This window comes from Jaculus jaculus, chromosome 18 (assembly GCF_020740685.1).
Source record: "Jaculus jaculus isolate mJacJac1 chromosome 18, mJacJac1.mat.Y.cur, whole genome shotgun sequence".
Classification (NCBI taxonomy): Eukaryota; Metazoa; Chordata; class Mammalia; order Rodentia; family Dipodidae; genus Jaculus; species Jaculus jaculus.
Genome location: NC_059119.1, coordinates 367,622 through 383,440, shown reverse-complemented (window position 1 = coordinate 383,440; position 15,819 = coordinate 367,622). Strand labels below are relative to the sequence as shown.

At 33.6% G+C, this 15,819-nt stretch overlaps 1 protein-coding gene across 5 annotated transcripts in view; it reads left to right on the top strand.

Annotated features, from left to right (window-relative positions):
* Pcdh15 (protocadherin related 15) overlaps window positions 1–15,819 on the top strand; it is a 1,075,820-nt gene that overhangs the window by 732,088 nt on the left and 327,913 nt on the right. For all 5 annotated transcript variants that reach the window (XM_045137141.1, XM_045137139.1, XM_045137140.1 and 2 more), the window contains 2 exons: window positions 2,227–2,387; window positions 12,788–12,943. In XM_045137141.1, coding sequence (XP_044993076.1) covers window positions 2,227–2,387; window positions 12,788–12,943 — 317 coding nt within the window. The remainder of the gene's footprint in view (window positions 1–2,226; window positions 2,388–12,787; window positions 12,944–15,819) is intronic.

The following is a 15,819-nucleotide window of genomic DNA, read 5'->3' as shown; positions in this document are numbered from 1 at the left end:
CCTAAGGATGTGTGTTGTTCTACAACCTTAATCTTGTCAGCTGGGAGGCAGAAATTTCTGTTCTGAATTGGGTCCCAGGTCAACCTGGATCTGGATCAGACATTGCATCCAATAATGACAGAAGCAAAATACAATGGCCCTAAAATATGAATGCAACAAAGGCAATAATATTCAACCCCCAAATACAGGTTTTTTGAAAATGGTAAAGCCAACCAAAAATATATAACCCATAACAGGCCCTGTCAAGGAAAGAGAGATTAGCTCTTCCAATGCAGGCCTATGTACTTGTATTTGTTGTTGTTGCTGTTGTTTGTTTTGTTTTTGTCAGTTGGCCTTGTTACATTTTGGAGTGGCTTCCAATCACAGCAATGCTGAATGCCCACCTCAATCCTTCTGTGTTGTGCTGTGGAGCTGGACCTCTAATCAGTTCTGCTTGTTGTGCTGCCCCCAGGGCCTGAATGCCAGAGATTTGTGGCTCTGATGGTGGGGGATGAGAGAGTTCAGACTTCTGGAGTTGCTCATGCAGTTCCACTTGTATCCCTTTCAGTAGCTCCTTAGTTGATCTCAGCTTTCTTTCCTTCAGATTTCTTAACCATGCAAGAAGGCTAATGAAGTTGAAAAATGCCCTTGTTTGGTCTCTGCTGCTGCTGCTGCTGCTGCTGCTGCTTGGCATGCCTGGTGGGGCTTTGCAGGGGGCTATGCAAGGATCACATGGATCAGCAGGCCACAAGTGTCTCACTGAGACTCTGAGACATTTTCCTCCTTTCTGGTGGATACTGGTCTCTTCAGATTCTCTGCTTTGTCTAAGAGTAAACTATACTCCTTAGCTTTTCAGAAGAAAAGTATATTTTGCTGGGGTTTTGCTTAAACCCCTCCCTAGGCTGGTTTGGTGTGCTGTGTATGCCCCCATCTTACCCGGAAGTGTAATATTGTTTTTAATCATAAGTTAGGTCTAGTGTTACAGAAATGCTTTGTTCTGGGATTTCCTAGGTGGATTAAGTATATTGATACTAATATGTCAAAGACATATGGTGTATATAATAATTACTATTAAACGCAGAGAAAATACACAGCTCCCTATTTGTACGTATGCACTGGCATAACTTTTAAGCCAATTTCATGCTTTACAAAAAGTGGCTGATACAATATATATATTATATTTATATATATATATAATATATTACAATATATTTTTCAGGTCAGCTTTTTAGCTTATATTCATGAATTATCTATATTCTTGAGTGATATCATAAGGCAATGAATTATGTAAATATTTCCCAGTTTTTGTAGTGTCTTGGGAGAGTACATTTTTATTCATAGCCATATTTCTTCAATATGTCATAAGTTTAATAAACTGTATCAGCTGAAAGTGACTGCTTTCAGATATAGTGCATTACTGTTTGGCCAACTGATCATTGCTCTGTGAGGGGAAATGAGATTCTAGTCCTATCAGTGCTATTTGCTTTCAACTTGTAAAATGCATGGAATCTTTAGCAATAGGAAAGATTAGAGACCTATTCTCTTTCCAACATTTATTTAAGAACAATTGAGAAAAGTAGACATCAAGTCAAAATATTATATTAGAGATTTTTGTTATATTTAAGTACCCCAGACATGTCTTAAAGAAGAATGACTTTGATTTGCTTCCTCTTTTGCACTAAGATTTATTATCTTATGGATTTAGTCAAAGATTTTATATATATATATATATATATATATATATATATATATATATATATATAATATATATTTATTTTATAGATATATACTTTTCACTGTGGGAGATCCTGTAACTTCTTTATCTTTTCCCTTCATTTCTTCTCTCTCATTTCCAGATAGCTCTTTTCATCACCCAAGTCTTACTGAGTGAATTGGAGTATCAGGCTCTGTTATTATAGGCATTTCCTTCTGGTCAAGACGAAATTTAGTGATAATTGAGAAGGTGATGGGCTGGAAGGGTAAAAGATTCAAGGGAAACAAGAAAATCATAGCTAAACTCCAAATGTTTCCATCTCTGCCTCCCACCTTCCTCTCACAAAAATAGCAGTTGCAGACAGATATCATAATGATGATAGATGGGACTATGAGAAAAAAATAAGTAGGTGATGCTACCTAACAAAATTAATTAATATAAATTTATAAGTCCCTTGGGTTTAAAAGTATATTCCTTCCTAAAGAATACATAGGAGTAAAATGTGTACTCACACAACTGTCTTTGGCTTGCAGGTACAATTCTGGTGGACAACATGCTGATTAAAGGAACTGCAGGAGGCCCAGACCCCACCATAGAGCTCTCTCTAAAGGACAATGTGGATTACTGGGTGCTCTTGGACCCTGTCAAACAGATGCTATTCCTCAACAGTACGGGAAGAGTTCTGGATAGAGATGTTAGTGACTGCTTATTTTTCTTTTCCCTGTGCTTTATTTTAATTTTACTAGCAACATATGCCCTTTATATGATATTAAGTTTTGCTCATGTTATCTGAGTTTATTTTCTGGGCACAGTGACAAAAGAAATTCAAACTCCCTACAATAAGAAAGAGAAAGGAAGGGGACATCTGATTCTGGGAGAATTTCTTTCCCACTTAGTACACCAAAAATCTTATCTGATTTCTGAGCAAGAAGAGTTGGTAATATTAGTACAGTAAACAGTCACATGGTATACCATTCACCTCCAAAACTGTCAAAGTAAGGTGATACTTGGCTTAAGAACAGAAGCCAGTGTGTGCCTACACAGAAGAAAGTGGAAGGAGGTGGCCCTGGATCACGCTTACAGGGCTGTAAAAGAGTGAAGCATGTCAGTGTGTGTCCTAGCAAGAATCATAGTCCTGTCATTGTCAGACAGAAGCATACAGAAAGAAGAGATAAATTGCCAAAGTGGTTGAAGGTCTCACTTCTGAAAAACTTGAAAAGTATTGATGATTTTGGTTTGTCCCAAAGGTGACTTTAATCTCACTCACAAACATCCCAATTGAGGACATTGAAGGGAGGTAGATAGGTATAAATTATAACAAGAAATCAATGCATAAGGCCCTAGGGAAACTCAAGGAGTCTGTAAAAACTTGCCTTCCCCAAGGTCCAAACTCAGAGGCTGGACTTCTGCATGGAGCATTGCACTTCATAGAGGGAGCTTCTGAATCCACAGCAGGATCCAGAGTAGATGACTTTCCCACCACTATGTCTCACATTCGTGGTCTCTAATAAACCTCCATCTGTCTTTATTTTAGTGAAGTGCACTCTGTCCTTTATAACCTTTGAATCTTACTTTCCATGATTGCTTTCGGCTGCCTCAGCCCTTTTAGGCTTCCATCCATCAGGTTGAAACATTCTGAAAAGTCGTGACCCAGCACCCACTGGTATAGAACCACGCACAGCCCATGACTGCTAGTTTAAATCTATCTGTAATTTTATTTTGATCAAAGTTTTATATGATTATTAATGCATACTGATTTTATATTAATGGGTTTCTCTATGACATTTACATATATGCATATGTTCTGTTTTTTAAATTTTTTTTATTAATGAGAGAGACAGGCAGAAAATAGCTCCAGCAGGGCCTCTTGCCACTGTAAAAAAACTTCATATGTATGCACCACATTGTACATCTGGATTAATGTGGGTACAAGGAAATGGATCCCCAACTGGCAGGCTTTGCAAGCAAGCACCTTTAACCTCTGAGACATTTTCCAGCACCATAATTTCTATTTTAATTATGCTTAATTTCTTTCTCAAAGATGCTCTTTCCAATTCTTCTCCTCCCAATTCTTCTAACTCCACTCCTCTTCCTTCCACCTCAGGGACTCTTTACTCTTTCCTAATACTCCCTACTTCTTTTAAGAATTTTTTTTTATATTTGATTCTAACTTCTTTATAAGAGAGAAAGAATACACTACTTACCTTTACTTGTCTGCATTATTTTGCTTAGCATGATAATCCTATACAGTTAGTGCAAATTACATCATTTCATTCACATTTTTTGGAGGACAAATACTCCATTGTATATATACATTTCATGTTTCCAGTTATCTATTGACAGGTACTCAGAACAATTCCATTGTTAGGCTACTGTAAATATTTCTTCAGTCAGTATGAGTAGGTATGAACCTGTGTATGCTAAATATATTGCCTTCTGGCATATTCCTAGGAGTAGTAAAGTTGGATCATATGACTATTCTGAGGAACATTCATAGTATTTTCCACAGGGATGAACTAATTTACATTAATAGTAATAATGTTCTTTTTAAAAAAATCCTTAATTCCCTACTTCCTCCCAACATTTGTTATTTCTTGGGAATTTTGATTTTTTGGTTTTTATAATTTTTTATAGTAATATTTATTAATTTATTTTAGTAATACATATTTTGACTAAAGTTGATATGGAATGTAAATTTAGTTTTTATTTGTATTTCCACTGATGGCTAAGTGTTGAAACTGTTTGTTAAATCATATCCATCTGTGTGTCTTCTTTGAAGACAATAATAGAAAATAACAATCCAATTCATCTGCCCATTTATTGATTGGGTTACCTGCACTTCTATTTTTAATTTTTAATAAATATTTTATATTTATTTATTTATTTGAAAGAGAGAGAGGAAAAGACAAAGAGAGAGAGAGAGAGAGAGAGAGAGAAATGGGGCATGGTGCCAGGGCCTCCAGCCCCTGAAAGTAACCTCCACATGCATGTGCCACCTTGTGCATCTGGCTTATGTGGGTACTAGGGAATTGAATGTGGATCCTTTAGCTTTGGAGGCAAGCATCTTAACCAGTAAGCCATCTCTCCAGCCCCTATTTTTAAAAAATTTATTTTATAATGGATTCTGGATATTAGTTATGTCAGGTGAATCCCTGCCACCTCAATAAAACATTTTTCTCATTTATTATAACATTACTTTTATTCAATTAAACCTAAATTTCCATGCAATATTTTAAGATATTTATACAAGTTGTAGCAATATAAATCACAAAAATCGAATGGTAGGAGAACAGGAAGCACACAAAGAAGAACATTTGAGCCAAAACCAGGTAAGTTTCTTCTTTCACTGGCAAACTAAGATTTTAAAAATAAATCATTATCTCACTCATAACACTGATAGCATTGAAAGAGACAAGGAATAGAACCATGACATCTTTTAGTTCCATCCGTTTTGCTGTGAATGATAGGATATCATTTTCTTAAATGCTTAAGTATAATTCTTCCATGTATATTTATCATGTTACCTTTTACCAACTAACTGTCAGTGGCAATCAGGCTTATTCCACAGACTAGGTAATGCAGTCATAGACATGAGGTTTCCTTGGCACATTGATATCATGTCCTTACAAGGTATACATAGAAGTATGATAATGGGCTAGAGAGATGGCTTAGTGGTTAAGCGCTTGCCTGTGAAGCCTAAGGACCCTGGTTCAAGGCTCGGTTCCCCAGGTCCCACGTTAGCCAGATGCACAAGGGGGCGCACGCGTCTGGAGTTCGTTTGCAGAGGCTGGAAGCCCTGGCGCGCCCATTCTCTCTCTCTCCCTCTCTCTTTCTCTCTGTGTCTGTTGCTCTCAAATAAATAAATAAAAAATGACCAAAAAAATATTAAAAAATTAAAAATTAAAAAAAGAAGTGTGATAAATATTTCATATGGAAGATCATTTCTTTTTTTCTACATGTGTATATGTGCGTGGTATACATTCATGTGTACACACGTGCTGGTACATGTGTACATGCAGGTGGAGACAGAGATTAAAGTCAAGTGTCTCTTTGGTTGCTCATGATCTTATTTACTTAGGCAGTTTCTCTCACTGGAATCCATAGATTCAGCTAGTGTAGCTACTCAATTTCTTCTGAGGGTTCCTTCTCTCTCTCCCTCTCCCAAATCCAGGCTTCCATGCTCATCTGAGATTTTGTGGGAGTTCTGAGTGCTTAGCATCAAATCTCTGGACTGCACACTTGTATGGCAAAGTGCTTTATCTACCCAGCCACAAATGCGGTGTACTGAGGACCCTTCACAGTGTTTGTTATAGAGCCTATGTTAAATCTATTCCCATTCACAGAGTACAGAAAGCTCCTTCCCTCTCCTCATCCTTAGCATCACAATATATATATATTGTCTCGCTCTAGCTCAGGCTGATCTGGAATTCACTATGTAGTCTCAGAGTGTCCTTGAACTCATGGTGATCCTCCTACCCCTGCTTCCCCAGTGCTGGGATTAAAGGCATGTGCCACCACACCCAGCTGTATTTTATATATTTTAATTAATTAATTAATTTGCAAGCAAAGAGAGATAAGGAGAAGAGAGATGAATGGGGAGAAAGTAGGTCCACCAGGGCCTCCAGCCACTGCACAAGAACTCCAGACTCATGCACCACCTTGTGTATCTGGCTTACATGGGTCCTAGAAAATCAAACCTGGGTCCTTTGGCTTTGCAGGCAAATGCCTTAACTGTTAAGCTATCTCTCCACCCAGTATTTTATATTTTGACCATACACTTTCTAGCTGGGGGAGAAATGATATTACAATGTGATTTTTTGGCTGGCATTTCCATGGCAAGTAGTGAAGTTGAGATTTTTTCATAACTTTCTTATACTTTTGGTTACTCTTTTTTATTTATTTGGTTTTTATTTATTTATTTATTTAAGAGCGACAGGCAGAGGGAGCAAGAGGGAGAGAGAAAGAGAGAGAGAATGGGCACGCCAGGGCTTCCAGCCACTGCAAACAAACTCCAGAAGTATGCATCCCCTTGTGCATCTAGCTAACGTGGGTCCTGGGGAATTGAGCCTTGAACCAGGGTCCTTAGGCTTCACAGGCAAGCACTTAACCACTAAGCCATCTCTTCAGCCCTGATTATTGTTCTTTTGAGACATCTATTCTTAGCACATTTTTGGTTGGGTTATTTTTTCTTACTGAACCTTTAAATTCTCTATATATTTTGGATGTTGATCTTTGTCAGGTTACTACTTTGGAATATTTCCCAATTCCATGACATGTCTTGTCACTCAGTTCTTTTTCTTTGCTCTATGGAAGCTGCTGAGTATGATATAATCTCTTCTGTTAATTTTTGCTTTTGTTTCCTCTGAACTTTGAGTCTTGCTTTAAAATAAAAAAGCAATAACAATACCTATATATGTCTTGAAATGTTTAGTCTCTTCTAGTGATATTTTTCAATTAGGGTGTGTCTGCAGTTCTTTAATCCATTTTGAGTATTTTTTATATATGGTGAGATATAAGTATCAAATTTTAGCCTTTTGCAGTGAATATCCAGTTTAAAAACTATATTCACTTTTTATATTATTAGTTAAAAAACAGCTAAGGTTCATATGTTTAACTCAACTATAATCAAGGAAAAATGATTGAGGTTACCAGCATCCATTAATTATATTTGTGTCTTCAGTAGCTAGCGACAGGAAACTTGTTTTCCAGAGAAAGCCTTTAGCCTTCCAAATTACATTTTCTGCACTCTGATCATTGAGGTAATAAATTATCTTTTATTTGCATATATAATAGCTATATAGAATTAAAAGTAAATTTAGTATAAACAAAAATGTTTTCAGAATTACTTTTAATTGAACTAATATGCTAACAAGTTCCATAAAATTTATTAGGAGATGGCTAAAACATATTTTAACTTGATTAGAACACATTCATAAGATTTTATGAATATAACCTATTGGGCAATTTTTAAGCATTTTTTGTAAGTCTTGTCTTGATGACCAAATTTTTTCTGTATTTTCATTTGTAGTTATTAAAGTTACATGAATTACTTAACTACAAAAGGACAACATAATTATATCAAGAGTTATACAAGATAAAATTTAAAATATGAAAATCTGTTGAGAAAATAAGATCTTTTCTTTTAAAAAGCTAAAGTATTCTCAAATGGACAATGGTTAATAATATCAACAATGTATGAAATAATATAATAATTATAGAATCAACAATTAAAGTTATAGTAAAATATATGGATCTGGTACAGTCCTATGACACACTGGTCTCAAAACTCATGACAAAAATTTCAAAGGTTTTTTTGTTGTGTTTTTAACAAAGAGAAATTATGTTCCTGGTAGAACTATGCATCTTCACTTCTTTCAGAGTCTAATCTTAAAGGTACACTGAGAGCTTTCACATCCTGCCCAGACTGTTCACATTTAAATGCTCTGCTTAGTATCCTTAACTCCTCACTGAATTGCAGCTGTACTCATCAACCTAACTTCAGTGTGAGCTCTTTAGACTATCACTTGGAATTTGGGACAATCGCCTATTGTCCCCTGTACAATCTTTCATGATTTGGCTTACTAGGTTCAGCTGGACAAAACAGATTATCTATAGATAGCTTTGCCTTGCAAACTACTTTACTTAAATGTCAATTGTTCTTCATTTAATATGTACTACGTCTATAAAATTGTATTTAGAAACCTATATCATAATCTAGGAGACCTGCACTAATTACTGTTTAAATCTCATGAAGGATTATCTTGCCATGCCATTTGATGCTTTGAATTCCCTCTGTCCAGCACTATAAATAAAAGTGATCTACTAAGCATGTTTTAAATGTTACATTGTGCATAAACCTATTTCCTAATGGTGATATGTCATTAAATGTTCAATACTCTAAAATATTTATGGTGTTTTTATCTTTAATATGATATGTTTTAATATAATTTATGATCATTTAATCTAATATGGGATTTGTTCTTACTAGCCACAGACTAGGTTAGGTTACTTGAAATTCACATAGTACTTTGAATATAACTAGTACCCGTAATTAAAAAATCAATGTAGGGGCTGGAAAGATGATTCAAGAGTTAAACATGACACTTGCTTGCATAACCTCACATCCTAGGTTCAATTCCCCAATTCCCATGTAAAGCCACATGCACAAGGTGGTACATGTGTCTGGTATTCATTTGCAGTGGTAAGGGACATGGTGTGATCACTCTCTATCTTATTCTCTTTGCCTCTCACTCTGTCTCTTTGTAAATAAATAAATTGAAATTTTAATGTTATAAATAATTTATGTAAATACATACAAATTAATCTAAATGTTGCATTCAAATTTTCACTTTTTTCTTTAGGTAACTTTTGTAAACATATTTATTATGAGAGTAAATTTTGAAGGTATATGCAATGCAAAGCCATTTCTTCTAATTATTTAAAAATGATTCTAGGACTGAAGAGATTACTCAGCAGTTATGGCACTTGCCTGCAAAGCCTAACAACCTGAGTTTGATTACCCAATACCTATATAAACCCAGATGCACAAAGTGGTTCATGCATCTGGAGTTCATTTGCACTGGCTTAAGCATGCTGGTTCTCTCTCCCCTCCCCACCTTTCTCTCTCTCTCTCTCACTCTCACTCTCTCTCTCACCTTCTTTCTGTCACTCCTGCTTGAAAATAAATAAAATAAACAAGATTCCAGCTCTGGAATTGTAATTCAATGGTAGACTGCTTGCCTACTATGCATGAGGTTCTGGGTCCAAGCCCCCCTGGAACAGAGAACAATATCACTAGACTACACTTTGAATTTTGTCCATTTTGTATGTTAAATATTGAAGATTTTTTCTTCTATAGAGTCATAAGTATGCAGAGGAAAAATCATAAAAATAACCATTTACTCCCATAAAGATTTAACAAATATTGTTTACATTCTGTGAACAATTAAATCAAGTGTTACTGGTTTGATGAAAAAATAACTCCCTCCAAATAAAGCCTCCAAATCATTAGGCTCTTCAGTTTCGCTTACAGAAAAAATGAATTCCTCTTATGTTGCATATGTATGTTATATTCTATATAGTTAACACCAAGAAATCTCTTGCAAATCTTTGTTTTGTGTGTTATACCCTAAAGGACAGTCAAAAAACTCATAATATTTCCAGTTTTTAATTTACCAGATCATATACATCTTAACATTTTTTTCTTTCTTCATGCCATAATCTCAATATCATTTTCATTATTTCACTAAATATTGCCTGTGTCATCCCATATATATGTACACACACACACACACATGCACACATATCACAATGATACTTGCACAACAATGCAAGTATATCTCACTTTGTAATTAGAATTATTTGCATTTCAACGTGAATAGTAGTTATAGTAAAGCAATATAAAAACAATCTACATAAAGCTTTTGTTTCATGAATAAAGCACTTAAACAGAATTCAAAATAAAAAGCAAATTACCATGATTGACTTTTCTTTTTAGTTATAAAAGCTAAACCAAAATTTTTCTCTAACACATCCATAAACATCATGAAGTGGTCCCTAAATTGATTAATTCACTTAGTACAAATGTTCTTGATATATTTATGACCTTCCTAGAGAAAAGAATGTATTTCGGTACAAAATTGCACTGCATTATATATTAGCTATAGGTAATTCTTGACTTCAGCATAGTTCACTGTGATTGGAATTTATTGCCTACCACTTTCTTAAATTGAATCCCATCTGCTAAGAGTTATGCAGGCTGCTATGGTTGAGACTTGGTGCTTACCCTGACTAACTTAGGCTGTATGGACACTGTTCTTGATCTTTTATTTAGAAAGATTGACTTTTATATCCCAGTAGTACCTTTCCATATGGGACTGAAAGTAGGATGGTTATATAGGGCTCTCTTGAAATATTTGTAAGACAAATAACTCCTTACGTATGTAAGTCACAAAATTTTCTTCCAAGAGGGATGCCAAGATTAGGAGTACAATTTATTCTTTCAATTAAAATACACAGAACTTACTTTGAGAAGTATATTCATGGAGGTACTTTAAAATAATAAGCAAAGATAGAGGTCATTGAGCTTAAATTCTTCACAGAATCTTCTAAAATATAGTCTTTTTAAATAGTCTGTTAGGCTCAAATTTGCAGATTTTCAGTGTTGGGATTTGCCAGTGGGATAGTCTCTTCTATTTTGTGCCATTTGAAGTAATAAATACTGCTACTTACAGTGAAAATATATAATTTGGGAAACATTTTACTCATTGTTTTTCTTTTTGCTTTCAGAAACTACAGTGAGGGAAAAAAAAAAGTGCTTTTTTCATATAACTAATTAGATCTCTAGACCACCTTGTCTTCTTTAGATTAAATATTCTCATTTTATCAAATGTCCCTAGTATTCTACTTGCCTCAGTGGCCTGTAAAATGATGAGGATAAGGTTTACATTAGTGTTTCATCCTCTGGTTAATGTGTTTGGCAAATGAAAGTGTTTTTAGCCCTTGAAATTTCATTGTAATATGTTCACATTAATGTCTGGAACCATTTGTCACATTCAGGTTAGCTATTTTTTCTCATACTGGGGGATATGTATGTGCTATTATAAAAACTATTTTTATAACTCATTACTAGTAGTGCATGATTAAGATGACTTGGAGCTTTACCTTCTGTCATTACATTTATTATTTTTGTCATTAACTATTCTTTTAAGCATGACTTTACTGTCTTCATTTACATTTGTGACTAAAAGTGAAACAAGGTAGACACTGGAACACCAAGCCTTTTCTCATTATTTTCTTTCCAAGGTACAACTATTCAAATGGACATAAATCAATACTGTTCATTTTCATTTTATTGAATCTTCTTTTCCACTAACTCTTGAGATTAAATGATAACTTGCTACAGTTTAGATGAAATTTTGCAGCATTATCAATTACAAATATGATACACAATTATTTACATAAATGTATTTTGTGCTACAGTGATTATTGCAATATTTTATATTTGTTTAATCCAAATATTAATTTTTATCAGAAATTAAAATTATTGGTTCATGTTTTATAGGTTCCAGTTCTTATACTTTGTAAAGATTTAGCTTAATAATTAATTTTTGATAGGCACAAAGTATATATTCATATTTATGTAATATTTATGTGCATATACATTAAATATGTATATATAGGTAGTGTTCTACTTATGATAAAATCATATGCTGAATGAAATGAACACATAATGGAGTTTGCAGTTCAGTGTTCTGACTAGAGTCAGATGCATGTACATTGGCATTTCTGTCTCAGAAACTTTTGCCCATGATATTGAATAAACAAACTGTACCCTTCAATGATAACTTTTCCTATAAATAACTTGTCATTTAAAAAACAAATTATCATCAGAAAAATATGGAAGATAACACATACTCATATTAAATATATGTTGAAAATTTAATCATGACAAAAATTGTAGTTGTGAAACATTTCATTTTAAGTTATTACATAGACATATTAAGTATGGTCTGATTATTGAAGCCAGTATTGTTAAGTGACATGCATTAAAATGTGATAAATCTCTATTTAGAAATAGGAGATATTTATTCTGAGTATATAAGAAGAACATATTTGAGGAGAAGTAGATATAATATAGCCATGTAGATGTACACAATGAGATATGTGAGTGGAATTTCTTCTTTATATTTTCCTTATAGTTATCATTATATATATGTACATATACATATATATGATATACATATATATCATAAGTATATTGTACTTTTACAAAATGTTTTAGGTTGTTTATTTCTTTAAAAATGAAAAATTTATGTCATTGCTTCTTTATGCAAATTTCAGCAGTGATTATGTGATTTTACTTACAAGTAAAACTCTATATTGCTATTTAAGTCCTATATGTTTAGGTTTTGAGTTAAACAATGGAAGACTTATTTATGATTATCTCTAATATCTACTGGAAAATTATCATGATTTTATAGTTTACCACTGTGAAAATGAAAAAGTATAAAATGAGACTGAGTGATTAGGAATTGACAAGGCTGAGAAATGAATCTCTGTTGTTGCTTAAAAGATATTCTTTCTCCTCTGCAGCCTCCCATGAACATACACTCCATTGTGGTACAAGTCCAATGTGTGAACAAGAAAGTTGGCACAGTGATCTACCATGAAGTGAGAATTGTGGTGAGGGACAGGAATGACAATTCCCCCACCTTCAAGCATGAGAGTTACTATGCCACAGTGAATGAGGTTTGTGCTCTTTTAGTTGCTATATGCAAAAGTGTATTCTCATATTTTAATCAGTGATTGTTTTTTTTAATTTCATTTTATATATTATAACAGGTTTCACTTTTTCATCTGCCCACTCAGGCTCTCATTATCCTGAGGGACCTCCTCAGGGGAGTTATGGTATTGAGTGATTGATTTAATAATGGAATAAGATGCCCAGAAGTACTAAGAAGATATTGTAGCAGACAGCTTCAGGTTCGCTGAGATGAACTTCCAGACCAAGCACAGTTATGGAGGAAGGGATTTATTGAAGCTTACAGATCCAGGGGAAGTTCCATAATGGCAGAAGAAGCTGGCCTACCTTCACAGGCCCAAACAGACAGAGAGAAGCACAAGCCTAAAGCCAAAAGCCACAGCACACTTCAGGAACTTCAGCTAGGCTCATTTTGCATATCTTTAGATTGAAATCTCAAACCCACCACTACACCTTAAGATCCACCCAGTGACACTACCCCCAGCCAGGTGGCTGCAGATGCAAACTATAAACAATAAAAAACTGAATATATTGGGGCCACTATTCAAACCACCACAGATATCTTAAGAACTTATAACAAATACATTCTATATATATTTAAATATATATAATTAAAGAAATCCACAGCCTTGAGAGATGGCTCAGCCCTTAAAGGTGCTTGTTTGCAAGCCTACCAACTTGAGTTCAGTCCTACTTAGCACACATGAAAATTCCAAGGCAAAGTGGCTCATGTCTGTGATTCGAATACATCTATGACAATGGAAGGAGGAGCCAGGAAAATCTAAAGCTCATGAATCATAAACACACACACACTCACTCACTTATACATTCACACACAAAGTGATTAATTTATTTGTTTAAGAATTTTTTTGAAAACTTGCTACAGTAAAATACATTTGATGGTGAGATTTTTCTTTTTGATCATTGAATTTACTCATTAAGTATAGTACATGAATATAAGGAGTTACTTGTTTTCATTCTAAGACATTAGACAAATGTGTTTATATTTCTGAAGTGGATTCACTAAATAATAGAAGAAAATATCTTTCTGAAATTGTATTAATTTAAAATTATTTGCTAAGATATATTCATTTTTTTAAAATTTTTTTGTTGTTTCAAGAGGATTGTCTCACTCTAGCACAGACTGGCCTAGAACTCACTTTGTAGACCAACCTTGCCTTGAATTCATAGTTATCCACATCCATTATCCTCCCAAGTGTTGGGACTAGCAAGTGTGAACCACCACACCTGATTTATCTGCAAACTCTTAAAATCAAATTTTTGATACTGTTTTAATAAAAGTCATAACTGAATTCCTATAAGGAAATTTTGATTAAATATTCAAAATATGTTGAAAGCCAAATTATTGCTTTTATTAAAAGTTTTCTTTCATTGTTATTTTCTTTTATTTTTCTCTTTAAACCAAAATCCTTCTGAATTTTTAAATAATAATTACCATTTTAATTTTATATTAGGTTATTAAAGTAGAAAATTTTATCAAATTAACTAATTTATTTTACAATGCAAAGTTAAGACACATAGAAGATAAGTTGCATTAATGCAGTTATGAAGATCCAAGATTATTTTTACTTCAAACTGTTTTTAATCATACAGATGTTTACATGGGGCACATGTTAACATGAGTGTGATTTTGATAGTGAAAATTTTACTTCTTTCAGCTCTGTCTGCAGTCTCTGAAATAATTAAATATATTTTATTTATTTTAAATTCTCTATAACAATTTAGAAAAAGTGAATTGTGAATAATCTGGATCTTCTGAGATTATATTATATCTAAAAATAAACAGTTTAAAGGTTAATTGGACAATATATTAGTCAACATATGTTACTCTCTTTGCAACCCTTTTTACAGGTTTTTACTATAATGACACATGCTAATTAATTATGATGCCATTGGATATAATAAATACAAATTGTTTACTTTTTAGAATTTTATATGCAACTTTTTAATTATATTTTGTGTAATTGATTTTTAACTTTATGTAGTATATAAACTGGTAAGTATAATTGGACTTATACCCAAATTCTTACTTCAATGACCCCCTCCTCTCCTTTTAATAAACTCTCAAGTAGTCAAGGGCATTAAGACATATACATGTTAAATTTTAGACTGTAATGCTCTTTGTTTCTCTAGTAGAGAATGTCAAGAACTCATTACATTACCAACCTTATCACCTAAATGTCAAGTGAGCTTATGACAAGGGTTATAATCTGTTACTTGTGAATAAAACATCCCAAGTATTTGTACCCCTCTGAGTAACTGAAAACAATTAATTTGGGACAATTTTTTCATTTAGTAATTAGGCTTACTCCTTTGATGAACAAATTGTACAAAACAATTGCTGATAATTCCTAAGCCAATTTTGGAGATAAAAATTTATCAACAATGAGATATTATCACTATATATATATGTATATTTCACTATCTTCAAATTTCTTCACATCAAACAAGTAAACCCATGCAAATCCAAGCGTTGTTTTAATAATTCAGTAAAAAATAAAATCACATTGTTTTAAGATTTGCATTGACACCGAGGACATAGAGTGGTAGGTACAAACGAGCTCTCCAGATGTTAGACTGACAAAAGAAGGGAAACTCTTAGTTGCTAGAGTACATATTGTAGCTCATTAGGAGATGACGTTTATATATGTTTGCATGCCAAAATGGCCATGTGATCCAATTGGGGTTTCTGTCAAATAAAGATTAAACCACTGGATCAAACAGGCATGTTCATGTTCATATTTTGTGCAACAGTACACACTATTGCCAAATTGTGGACTCAACGGATATGTCTGCAGGTGGATAAAAGGAAAACCTGAAAGACCATTCATTCATTCATAAA